This window comes from Cervus canadensis, chromosome 1, assembly GCF_019320065.1.
Source record: "Cervus canadensis isolate Bull #8, Minnesota chromosome 1, ASM1932006v1, whole genome shotgun sequence".
Classification (NCBI taxonomy): Eukaryota; Metazoa; Chordata; class Mammalia; order Artiodactyla; family Cervidae; genus Cervus; species Cervus canadensis.
Genome location: NC_057386.1, coordinates 12,347,818 through 12,360,796, shown reverse-complemented (window position 1 = coordinate 12,360,796; position 12,979 = coordinate 12,347,818). Strand labels below are relative to the sequence as shown.

Below are 12,979 nucleotides of genomic sequence, written 5' to 3'. Positions count from 1 at the left end.
TCTCTCCCTCCGGCAAAGGGACTGCCTGGAAGCCTGTCCCATGTCTGTCGCGAGGAGACGCCGGCTTCCCAGACACCTGCGGGGACAAACGAAGTCCCTGCGAGAACACGTGGATCCTGCATGCGGAAAGGGGCCAGGCAGAGGGCTCTCGGCCAGGGACTGCTGGGCGGGGGTGGGCAGGGAGCAAGGAAAGAGGAGGACTGGCCGGGACACCCGAGGGTCGCGAGTACGCGACACAGCACTGGCCCCAGGCCCAGCCCTGACCCAGGCTGTCTCCGGAGGCCCCGGCCGCGCCCCTAACCCCGCCCCTAGCCCTGCCCCTAGGCTGCGCGGCCCCGCCGCCTGCCCTCCGCCCCAAGCCGCGGCCCCGCCCCTCGGCCAGCGCAGCCCCGCCCCACCGGGTTGCTAGGGGAAGTGACGTCACAGCGCGATGGCGGCGGCTCCTTCAGGCAGCTGAAGGGAGATTTAGGCCCGGGAGATCCGAGTCCATCCGCGGCGGGGAGAGGGCGAGCGGGGCCGGCGGGGACCGGGACAGGGGCGGCGGCGCTCGAACTGTCCCATCCGCCCCGTATTGAGGCGCTGGGAGCGGCGGAGCGACCGGAAAGCGATGGTGAAAGCGGGGCCGTGAGGGGGGCGGAGCCGGCAGCCGGACCCGCAGTAGCGGCAGCAGCGGCGCCGCCTCCCCGAGCTCAGACCCAGGAAGCGGCCGGGAGGGCAGGAGTAAAGCGGTCCCGCCGCCGCCGCCATGGAGCTTAGAGTGGGGAACAGGTACCGGCTGGGCCGGAAGATCGGCAGCGGCTCCTTCGGAGACATCTATCTCGGTGAGGCGCCCCTCCCCCCGTCGCGGGCCACCCCAAACCGGCGTCCGCCGGCCCCGGTTCCGCTCCGGCCTCCGCCCCGGCGACCCCGCCCCCGGCGGCTCGAACCCCAGGTCCGACCCTCTTCGCCTGTGGCGGTGAGCCGGGTCCCCGCTGGTTCGGGTCTCCCAGCTCCCCAGGCAGGAACTTTTGGCCTTTTTGACCCACGCCCCTCCACCCCACCACTCCACCCCGAGGGCACCTGCTTAACCTGAGCTTGCGGCCTCTGGGCAGCGGCCGGGAGCCTCGGTTAGGCCCTCGCTGCCCGCTCTGCCCGCCCCGCCTGGTGTCCGCTCCCAGTGTTCCCCCCCCCCAGGCAGACAAAGGCCGTCGGCGAGTGCGGCTCCCACGTCTTACGCTCGTGCGGCGGGCACGAGAAGAGTCTGGGGCTGGCCGAGGCTTCTTCGGCGCTCCTCGTGACGGTGCAGCCTCAGCTGACCAGCCCCTCTGGCCCGGAGCCTGGGCCGTGGACCGCAGGTGGCGCACAGGGTCGCCTGGGGGCCAGTCCAGTGGTCGTTGAGAACATGTTGCTCATCCAAGTTCCGTACTAGGTACCTCGGCTTAAACTAGAATGACATTCAGGTGATTCTGGACAAAGTCAGCGTTAAGGTGTTGGCAGACTTAGAGGCAAATAAAGTGGCAAAGCTCTACTCTTTAGCTTGCCCTTTTGCTATGAAAATTCTTCCAGATAGACGGGGGGTGGAGGGGGGAGATTAGAACGTTCCGGATGGCTTCAGATTTCCAGTGAAAGAAAGCGCATATACACGTGTGTAATAAAAGGTTGGCTTCAGTCTTACAGTTGAAAGTTTAAAAATAGCTTATTGGGTTTTCCCAAAGGAATAATTGTATATGAGTTACTCCTACCCCCACATTTGGGGACGTCCAGCCTGGCACGCGGTGCGTGTGCAGAGGGACTGTCATTGCGCAAGTTTGGGGGTAAACATGCTCTGTGCTTGCGCAGCCCGCTCTGCTGTTTTTGTTTGGCTGGTGTCAGGGAGGGTCAGGAATAGCTTCTTTTGTCAGTAATGCTTCTGGTTATGCCTTTCAGATGGTCCCAAGTCTGCGTTCTCACCGCCCCATCCTTGGCTATAGTTCCCAAAAGGATGCATGACCTCCTGGGCTGACAGTGTAAGAGGAGTCCACACTTAGGGTAGTTCCTAACTATTTTTGGTACCCTTACCCTGCAGGGAAACCTGTCACATCAGTAGGTGCTTTACTGCCCTGCTGAGTAGAATACACTTTAGAGACACTTGGATTTTGCTGTTTAAATATTTATGTCCGGTAGTCAGCAGTTGCCTTCTCAGCAGTGTTTTGGGAGGCAAAGTGCTGGGTAAATGCATGCTGTTTGCCTTATTTATAGAACTATAGATTTTGGCAAAAGTTTTAACCTAGAATCTAGGAGCTGTACTGAAAAGCCAATCCATTAGCCACCCTTACACTGATACAAAAAAGTCAATATTTTGAAACTTTTTGTTCTCTGGTCTGAAACCTTGCCAGACAGCTCTCTGCTTTCCAAAACTTTGTTTAGACAGTCAGAGTGTGGAACACTGTCACCAGGTCATTCACAAAGAAGTTGAGAGTTTTGTGGGAGACCCTGTAGGCTTATTCACAAGTGTGTCCTTTGGGCCTCACCTTGTTCTGGGCACACCAGTGGTGCTAGATACAGATCATCAGGCTGACTGGTCCCAGAGGGATCTGAACTGTTTTCTCCTTCTCATTTATCCTAAGATGGATAGACTGTGGCTCTTGAGCGCTTGTTATGAGTACCCACATGGCCCAGCCATTGGAGTACACTTAGAGTTACTTGAGTGCGGTTGGATACAACCGGTTATTTTCATCAGCCTTTGCCCATGTAGTGGTGGCTTCAGACTACCTGCTACCTCACTGAGAAAATGTGACATGGTCTTGTTAGATTGAGATGTGACTGGAAAAGTGGGTCAGAGGTGGTTCAGTCGCTAAGTCGTGTCTTACTCTTTGTGACCCCGTGGATTGCAGCACCAGGCTTCCCTGTCCTCCACTATCTCCCAGAGCTTGCTCAGAATCATGTCCATTGAATTGATGATGCCATCCAACCATCTCATCTTCTGCTGCATCCCCTTCTTCTTTTACCTTCAGTCTTTCCCAGTGAGTTGGGTCTTCACATCACGTGGCCAAAGTATTGGAGCTTCAGCATCAGTCCTTCCAATGAATATTCAGGGTTGATTTCCTTTAGGATTGACGGTTTAATCTCTTTGCAGTCCAAGGGACTCTTGAGAGTCTTCTCTAACACCATCATTCGAAAGCATCAGTTCTTCAACACTCAGTCTTTCTTATGGTCCAAGGACCATGGGATGTATTGAGTCATCTGTACCACTGTTGTTTGTGGGTGGTTTTTTTTCCCATTTTTTAGGCAATTAACTAGTCATTAGTTGAGGAATGAGGAATTTGGTTCTCATCTTAAAATTATGTCCTACAAATTATAGTATGATGACGATTAAAGTTGTTCCAACTGCTGTCACTTTGCTATAGGTCAGATCACTGGACGACCTCTCCTCCACCTTGCTTTGAGTGTGGGGTTTGGGGTCTTCCTGGACTTTCTAGCACTTTTAGATGCTTGAAGCCGAGGGTTAAGAGCTATCCTTCAGCTTGCAAAATGCCTTATGGACCAAGAAGGCCCAGAGCTGGCCTCCCTTTCCAGCAGCCTGCTGTGCTGACATGAGCACTCGGCACTGTGCCCTGCAGTTTATTCCAGTCTTTCCCAAACTGTGAGCCCCCTGTTCTCATGGAGCTCTACTCTTGTCCATGTTTGTCTTGTAGAGGTGGTTACAGTACCTTGGACCCACCCCACTTCATGATTGGTGAATGGAGGAGGTTTTCTTCCTACCAGTTGTTGGCATTTGTACTTGATCCTGACACTCAGTTTGTCGGAGGATGGCCTCATCTGTCCAGTCTTTACCCAGGTGGACTTTGCGGTTTGACTTTATCATGTACACAAACACTTTGGGGGAGCTAAAGCTTAGTAACCTCTTCATACTTGATTTTCATGTTTTTCCCCCTCTCTGACTTTTATTTCTCTTCAGTGGGGTGTCTGGCACGCAGTAGAGGTTCCAAAATGGTGCTGACTGGCCAGGAGAGGAAAGCAGTTGCCAGTACACAGCTCTTGTAGTCATATGCCTGTGTCCTTTACAGTGGTGGCTTGAATGTTTCTAGATACCAAGTCAGCTGCTTTGTCAGTGGTTGTCCTGCGAGAGTAACTTTTGACCTGCTGTTGAGAGGCCTCTCCCTATTTCTTAAGATAAGACAACCATCAATGGGAGTTAACCTTTCTGTTCCAGGAAAGGGCCAAGCTTAGGGTTAAGTTCAGTTCATTTATCCTCTGCCTTTGCCTAAGTTGAGGGACATAATTTTGTTTTCCTATGACCAGTATTAACCTGTGTCTAAACATAGACTAATATCTATACCTAGTGAGAGGGAACTCTTGTCTGACTGGCAGTGGAACTGCGCAAAAGAGCGGAGGTTGTTGGGGGATAAAACATCTCACTATAAACAGACACTAAGAGTAATCATGATGTGCCGCTTGGTTTTGACTTGCTCTGAATCTGGAACCCAGAGCTCAGTAATACCTTTCAGACTTTTTTGTTCCCCATCTAGAAGTACTTCTAAAAGTTACCTGTTGTGAATGACCAAGTTTTGTAATTTCCAGTTGCGGCAGAAACCAGCCCTTTTGTTAAATAAGATTAAAATGCAGCAATGTCATTTTGCCATCAGAGCTCTTGGGTGCTTCCTCGCTATCCTGCATTTTCCCTTTGTGGACTGGTGGCAGTTTGAGGACAAGACTTGGGGCAGCGCTGGTGGTAGAGCGCAGGGCTGCTGTCAGCCAGGGGAGCTGGGATAGGACTGCAGGGCTACAGAGTGGTGCACCTTAGTTTTGCTCAGGGGTCTCGTTAACGTTTAGTTCCCATGGAACATACAGAACTTGAAGCTCTGCTTCTTCACCCAACGGTGAAGACCTCTCAGAGGAGACAGCCTGGAGTGGGTGCTGCCCTCAAGTCTGTTTGGCAGAGAACCCATGTCCAGCCTTTCCTCTTTTAGTCATCAGACTCAGGGCACCCTTCACATCTGTGATACTGTAGAGGGCTGGCTCTGTTGCTGATATGATCGTGGAGGAGGTGGACTCTGTGTCCTGGTGTAATCTTAGGGCAGGCTGACTGTTTGCTGGTGTAATCATGGAGGAGGTGAGCTGTTTCCTGGTGTAATCTTAGGTGAGTCTGACTCTCTTGCTCTGTGTGGTCTTGGGGGAGGCTGGCTTTGTTGATGTGATGTTAGGGGAGGCTGGAATTCAATTGTGTTTCAGAGTTGCCTGTGGTCATTTGTCCCCAAGACTGTCAGTATTGCAGGGTGACTCAGATGTTAGCTTGTAACCATGATACAGTGGAGCTAGAAGTGTTCTCAACCTTCTTGAAGGTGCAAGTTCAGTAGGTAGCCTGTGCAGGCCCAGGCTATATTGTCATTGAGAACCTGCCTCTTGGCAAGGTTGACAGAACAGACATAGTTGAAGGAGCAAGAGTGCTATCATCAGAGACTTTGCTGCTCCTGCTTTGGGGTGGGGGAGTTGCTGATGTAACTAGTAAGATGAGTCATCTGTTCCTCATGGGCTGGCAAGTTCGGTTCAGAGTTCCAGGTCCTCACAGGAACTCAGGGTTCATTTTCCATTTGCACAGTACATTTTAAAATGAAGTCATTTCTCTTGTGATTAGGTAAATTATCCCAGTCTGAGGCAGGAAGGACAAAATGTATTACCTGTCTTTCTTCTGAGTGCCCAATAGTTTTTGTGGCATGGTAAATGGAGTTCTTAAATTCAAGGTGGTCACTAACAGTGATCAAAGGGTGGTTATTCCCGTGGAAACCCAGCATTGGTGACCAGCTTTGTACCTAGGGCAACTAGAAATGGATGCACTTCAAGCAGCTGTCTGAGCAGACTAGAGGAGAAAGTTTCTCTTTCTTGGGCATTTACTGGGTTCGTGAGCATCAAGCAGACAACTCTCCTGCAGGTCTTCATTGTTCTAATGCTTGCTGACCTTACTCTGCCTTTTTCCGGGAGTCTCAATGTGCTTTGTGACCAGTAACCCATTCATCCCCACAACTCCAAGAAACAGACTGCTGGTCTCCCCTCCGAACTCAGATGGTGAGAGAAATTTGAGTTGCCAGGGACTGGCAACAATGCTTTGCCCAGCGTGGGTCTAGGTTTTGTCTGGGCTGCTGTAGCCAGTGTTAATTCCTTTACAAACAACTGTACTTCTGGGAAGGATTAAAGTGCTTTAACTTAGAACTGGTGAGGAAAGCAAGGGAAGACCTAGTTATGTGCTTTTCCTATTCTCTCTAGTGAATGTGCCTTGGGAGAGGGAGGGGGGTCTTGTAGCATAGCTTTGAGTCAGACTGGCACTCAGAAACATTTGTGTGATAAGCCTGCATGGGTAGTGGTTGTCATGTATGTAGGTCCACATTGTAGTAAAGAAGAGAATGGCATCATGAGGTTAAACCTCTGATCTTCAGTCATGGGCTGGTGATCAGGAGGTGTGAGCAGGTACGTTGCTAGTTTTAGCACAAAATTGGCAAAAGATGAGTGACAAGTACGTGTTGCATAGGTGTGATTAGGGCTTCGAGAACAGAACCCAGTCCTGATCCAGTGTCCGTAGGAGACACAGAGCAATGTCTTGGTTCCAAGAGGGAAGGGATGTGCTGGGTCTCCCTGGGCCTGGCCTGTGTTGGGCAAATGATAGCTTCTGCCATGTTGTGGGAACCGAGCCCCCTTGAGAAGCACCCTGCTGTTTGTGGCTTGGTACTTAGGCCACGTGGACTGAGATGGGCTTAGACCATGTGGTTGTTCAGTGGAAACGCAGCTTTCCCTCTGGAGAGAGGATTGTACACACTTGGGGCCTATCAAGGAAGCATGGAGAAATGGGGTCGACATGGAATGTGTTGTCCTGGAACTCCCCGTGGTCTAGCCTTGGGTGGGTGAATGCAGGCTGACCAGCAGGCTGGATAGAAGGTTTAGACCAGGTAGGGATCCTGTGGAGAGAACATATAGCCTGTCCCTGGGTCTCCTGGTGGTCAGAGTAGGGCCATATGGAAGTGGGTAATATAAAGCCATATAAGATTTTTCTATACATATTACATACTCCTGCTTTAAAAAGTGAAAATAAGAATTATTTTCCCACAAGGATTTATCTACCGCTGACACCATTTTGTAGTAGAAAGTGGAGTACATCCATCTGCTGGTCGTCCTCAGAAGATTCCGATAGCACTCATTTCTTTCTCCAGTGTGTCATAACATTGGATTAGGTGGGAGATACCAGATGATTAACATTTGTGGTTTTCTTTCTTTGCCAAGGTACGGACATTGCTGCAGGAGAAGAAGTTGCCATCAAGCTTGAATGTGTCAAAACCAAACACCCTCAGCTCCACATTGAGAGCAAAATCTACAAAATGATGCAGGGAGGAGGTATGATTTTTACCTGTTAAGAAAACCAAGGTGGTGTTTGATAAGGGAGATGGCAGATGTCATGAATCACAGTCTGGTTGATTTGTAAAGGGGGCAGGAACGTTCATACCCTTGGCCCCATCCTGTGGCTTCCTTCAGATACTATCTGAGAGGCCTGCAAAGGGCCTCACTGACAAAAGAAACATCATTTTATGCTCTTTGCATGAATATTCCCTTCCTTAAGGAATGTTATGTACTGGTGTCTTTGAACACGAGCGTATGTCAGCACTGACATGAAGCTTGCTGCTGATTCTCCTGTGCTGTCTCAGTCATGCCTGCAGCTTTGGGACAGTCTGCGGACTCTTCCTCCTGAGTGAGACCCTTTCCAGCTCAGTTACTGTCCCCCTTCTGTGAAACCTCCCCTTGGGCCTGAGGGTACCTGATGTCAGAGAGTACCCATCCTGGTTTCAGAATCTACCTTTGAGATTGTTTGGCTAATAGAGCAGGAAGGGGTCTTATTAGGGGGTCTCAGTCCTGAAGACACTGCAGCATTTTGAAGGGTGTGCCTGTGCTGCTCCCCAAGAAGCTTGGGAAGTCTAGGCACAACCCTGAATATGTTGAATTTCTCTGGGGACAGGGCTTTGTGTGCGAAGAATAGCTGTGTTATTCCCTCTTGGAAACCCTTCAAGGCAGAAGCCCCCATGATACTTTCAGAGTTGGGGATGGGGGTGGGCTGTTGGCACTTTGCCAAAGGAAAGCTTGTCCTCAGAGTCTGTGTTGGTACTTTTGTCAGGTGGAAAGGGAGGACTGGTGAGGTGACTTCTTAACATCTTTGCTTCACAAAGCAGTTTAATCTGTGCTACTGCTACCAGAAACCACCATATCTCTGTTGACGTAGCACAGGGTGTCTCTTTAGCAGCAGATACATCTTAAAGCAACATTCAGAGTCCTGTGAGATGATTGCAGAGGGGGTGTCCAGTGCCTCTCATCCCTGGTATTATGAGACCAGAAGAGGCTGTAGGTTCTCGGATGGCACATGGAGAGGAGACTCCCTGGCCCCTCCAGTGCCCAGGAGAGGTTGAGAGAGGACCCTGCCAGTGTGTCTGCCCTCTGGAGGCCCTCGGTGAGCTTCTCAGGCACCAGGTGTGGTCTACACAGCTTTTCAGGTGGTGCTGACTTGGGATATGGCCTTCATGGTGGAAGGAGCTTGGTGATGGGGATTGGATGAAACCTTCTGACTGAAAACCCTGTGCATTTGAGGAGCAGCATCTCTGGGAACTCAGAAGCTGGGCACTCAGGGACAGAGGGAAGGAAAAGAGCAGATGCCAGGGAGGTGCCACTATGGAGTAGATTAAGACTCAACAAAGGGAATTCCCTGGCAGCCCAGTGATTAGGACTCTGCTTTCTCCACTAAGAGCACAGGTTCAATCCCTGGTCAGAGAACTAAGATCCTGCCTCAACAGAAAAGAGTTTATCTGGGTTAGAACAGGGTCTCTCCTCCGAAGCGTTACTGTTTATTGTGGAAGCTGTCTCCTGCATGGAGGACACAGAGCAGCATCCTAGGTGCCAGTAGACCCTCACCCCCTCTCCCAAGTTGCAGTGATCAGAAATGTCTGCAGACGCTGCTAACTGCCACTGCATGTACTTCCTGTGTAGACCCCCTGTTTTAGAATGCAAAAGATCACTTACTTTAGTCTTCCCATCCCTCCTCTAGGATCATGGAAGCCCACCAGAATTCTAGAAAAGATATTCTCCTGTCTGACCCTACCCACACATAGATCGGGTTTTACTCTTGCTTCAGATATACACTTGGTGAATTCTATCAAGATGTAAATGTTTGTTTTTAGAAAACTGATTCTGTCCGGGAGAGCGGAGAGCTCCATGCTGGTACTGTTTTGTGAGCTTGTCCTAGCCGGGATGAAGCTGGGATGGCAGAGGAGATAGAGGCCTCTGCCTGGAAACCTCATAGCTCTGCAGTTGGCCAGCCTTCTGTATCCATCTCAAGTGGTGCATCTCTGATCATGGTTTTTTTTCTTTTTATGCTGAGCTCTGGGCTGCTTTGCAGATGGCTGATATTGACAACATCACAGGAGAAAGCTTGAAGCCCAGGGCTTGCTTTGCCCTCTCTAGCTCGTAGTACAGTGTTACCTGGGTTGCTGCCTGGTAACGTGGCCTTGCAGTGCTCCACTAGAGAGAGCCGCTGTGCTGGCTCACTCAGGCCACTTAGGGGAGGGGTTGGCATTTAAAAAAACAACAACAACATGTTTTGGGGTGTGGATGAGATGGGTGAAAAGTTTCAGTTGTATGATAGCATTGGTAACCAGACTTACTATGGTGATCACCTTTTATTAGTGTATGCAAAGATGAAATTGTACACTTGAAACTAATATGTTTTATACCAATTTTACTTCAATAAAAGCAAAAGCAAAAAAAGACACACTAGTGTCAGGTATTGTTAAAAGTATTTTCACACGTGCCGGCATGTTCTCCACCACAGTCATGTGCAGTAGGTATCATCACCCTCATATAACGAATGAAGAAACTGAGGCTGTTTCTAAAGAACACAGGTTTGAACATGAGCACTGTAGCTCCCAGACCACTCCTGGAGAGCAGCCCTCCCTGAGGGTCAGCAATCAGGAACCAGCCCCAGATCTAGTTGGTGCAATAGATTAAAAAACTTGAAATAGCAGAAATAATTTTAAGTTAATTATGTTGGTGACAGACGGGTGGACACCCAGGTTTTATCAAAACAAAGTGGACTGCCAGGCAGAACCTAGAGGCTGACTGCACTTTCCAGTCCTAATAACCCCACAAAGTACCTTTAGACCACATTCTCCTTGGGGAGCCTTTTGAGTGGAGATCTTTTGTTTAGTTCACAGCTACTTCTGGTCGAGGCTTAGGGCGGGTGTGGGAGGAGAGGGTGGGCCCTTTGTATGAGAATTCAGGCCAGGGGTGAGGATGCGAGCTCTGCGCTGATGGTGGGTGAATTCCACCAGTGACGTGGGCAGTTGAAACAGGTGGCCTTTCACCCAAGTTCACTCTCATTTTACATGCCTGGTCAGTTCCCACAGTATATTTAAGACAGTTATGATCTTTTTCATTAGGAACGGCTTTACAGTGCCTAAGAACCTGTAGAGCTTGTGGCTATCAGAATACTAAAATGAACCCCCAGAACTCCCATGTGCTTGAGAGAGAGAGCAGGAAGGCCTTCGGCACCTGTGTGCCCACCCCAGGACTTCTTCTCTACAGCTGCCCAAAGCCTGTCTCCCCATGCCCTTGCTTAGTTTGTTTCTAAATTTTTTTTCCTCCATTATCCTGCAAGGAGTTAGTTTTTTAAAAATCTAATGACATTGCCCAGAAACATTTGGCCATTGTATTTACAGTTGTTTTAAGGTTCAATTGCCAAACACTTGATGAACAATTGTATTTGCATTAATACTGAGTCCCTAAGTTTATATTGAAACTTTCCACAAATCCAGTGGAAAGCATTTACCTGGTGGTATCCCCCCTTTTTCACTCCCGGGCATATGTTTTCATTATCTTTGGACTGAATGAGGGGAAAAGTATCAAGTGTCCAGAGCTGCACATAACAGTCCAAGTGACCCATTTCTCATGTTAAGGGCGAGTGGGCAGGGGCAGCTGAGTGTCCCTGGCATGGCTGGTCACCGGGTAGCACTCTGGTGGCTGTGTCTCTCACCTGCGGCCTCACATGTCCTGCCCCAGCCCCAGGAGTGGTACTCTGGCATCCCAGGTGCATTTCAGCTTTCTGGTCTCGCTGCACCACACCTCTGAGGTCACAGAGCAGCTGTCTGTACACAGGGAGCGGGGTCATTCTTGTGAGTGGCTTTAGAGTTGATTGCTGCCTGGACCTCAGCATTTAGCTTGCAAGACAGTCTGCTAAGGATGAAGCAGGCTGCATAGCATCTTCCTCTTCTGGCCAGGGAACTGAGAAGAGGAGCACCCTGCTTCTACTGCATCTTATCTTAGGGTGATAAGCTGTGTTGGTGTCGCCATTAAGAGACAGTGCTGCCAGTGAAATGGACCATCAGAGCAGATGAGTGGCAAGTCCATGCCCCACATCTTCCTAGTTCATACTCTTTGTGAACACGAGTAATACAATTTTACTGTGTGTATTCTGCAATTTTCCTCTTTGACCTGCTGTGTTCCTGAGGTTCTTCAACGTTGACACAGTTGTGGTTCGATGGATTTCGTTGCAGTTTAGAGGCTCTTGTGTCTCCATAAACAGACCTCCCTGTGTTGAGGAGGATCCCTGGCTGGCTTCTAGGGTTTTGCTCTTAAGCATGGTGCCACAGTGACTCCCTCGCCCACAGCCTGTTGGTGGAATAGCATTCTGTGAAGCAAGCAGGTGCTCAGCCTGTAGGGTGGCACCCCAGCCATAGGGATGTGTTCCCAGGTGGTTACCCACATTTGCCTTCTCCTGGACAGCCTCGGGGGCTCCTATTAGATCCACATCATCTTCAACCTTGCCATTAATCATTCTTCTCCAGTGTGACTTGGCGTGTCTCAGCTAGCACAGAAGGGGGAAGTTTCAAAGAATAAGGATGGAGAAAAAAGAAACAAAACTTACTGGTGCATGATCTGACTTCCTAGATAGGAGACCAACAGGACAAGTTAGAGCAGTGAGCCAGATACTTCAGATCAGAGTATAAAATTAGTTCTCTTATTACACCAACAACAGTCAGTTAGGAAATATAATTCTTTTTCTCCTCAGTGCAAGCGAGTTTTTATTCTTTACATTTGACAGGGGAAAGAGGGAAAGGGCCAGCCCATGTGACAGGACATGGTGAGTGAGAAAGGAAGTGAGGGCACAGCAGAGTCAGCCACTGAGTCTTTGCTTTCTGGGGGTGAGGTCCCTGTGGCCCCAGGGCTGAAGTCGCCTGTAGTTCGAGAGCAAGGGGAAGGGGAACCAGGAGAAGGGGAACCAGGAGAAGACAAACTACTCCTTCCTCCTAAATTCAAGATTTCAAACAAAGCTTTGGTGTCTAACAGAGAACATGGAGTTTATATTTGTTTCCTGTTAAACAGTCATGTGGCCACTTTGATAGACATTTCTTACACTTGCACAAAAGCTCTTGAGTGACGTGGAGATACATACATCTTCCCCTGAGTGGTCTCCCAACCTCACTTTCTACAAAGAAGCGCCGCCCGCCCCCCCTTACTTCTCTCTTCCCTAAGATTTGAGATTAAAGTAGGTTTGATCCATGCAAATTCAGCAGTGTGTTTGTCATGAATCATGTCAAGTAACAGTCTTGATTTGGAGTTGGGAACAAGGGATAGAGTGTTTCTAGCTGCTTCAGTACTTCTGCACAAACCTTTTGAGTTGTGGAAATACCCCACAGACTAAAGGTATAGGATGTGTTGGTGAAGATGGAGAACGGAGTAGAATAGGAGTCAAGTTTTTAGTACAGAAGATTTGGTCTGAGATGGGGGAAGGGAACACAAAAGACCCCTGTTTTGAGATGGGGGGTGAGGCACCCTCAAATTTGTGTCTCAGATTGTTTGCCTGGTGCACAGCCTTTTATCTGGCTGCTCTTTGAATACAGTAGGAAGCTTGTAAACAACAAAACCCCAGAAGAACATGAGAAAAGGCCACTGCCTTATATTTACACCAACTAGGTTACCTCATGTTATTTCCAGATCA

General features: G+C 49.6%; 1 protein-coding gene across 3 annotated transcripts in view; it reads left to right on the top strand.

The window, feature by feature from the left end:
• The first annotated feature begins 416 nt into the window (after positions 1-416).
• Positions 417-12,979, top strand: part of CSNK1D (casein kinase 1 delta) — a 35,364-nt gene continuing 22,801 nt past the window's right edge. For all 3 annotated transcript variants that reach the window (XM_043464012.1, XM_043464017.1, XM_043464024.1), the window contains exons 1-2: positions 417-821; positions 7,228-7,338. In XM_043464012.1, coding sequence (XP_043319947.1) covers positions 746-821; positions 7,228-7,338 — 187 coding nt within the window. In that variant the 5' untranslated portion in view covers positions 417-745. The remainder of the gene's footprint in view (positions 822-7,227; positions 7,339-12,979) is intronic.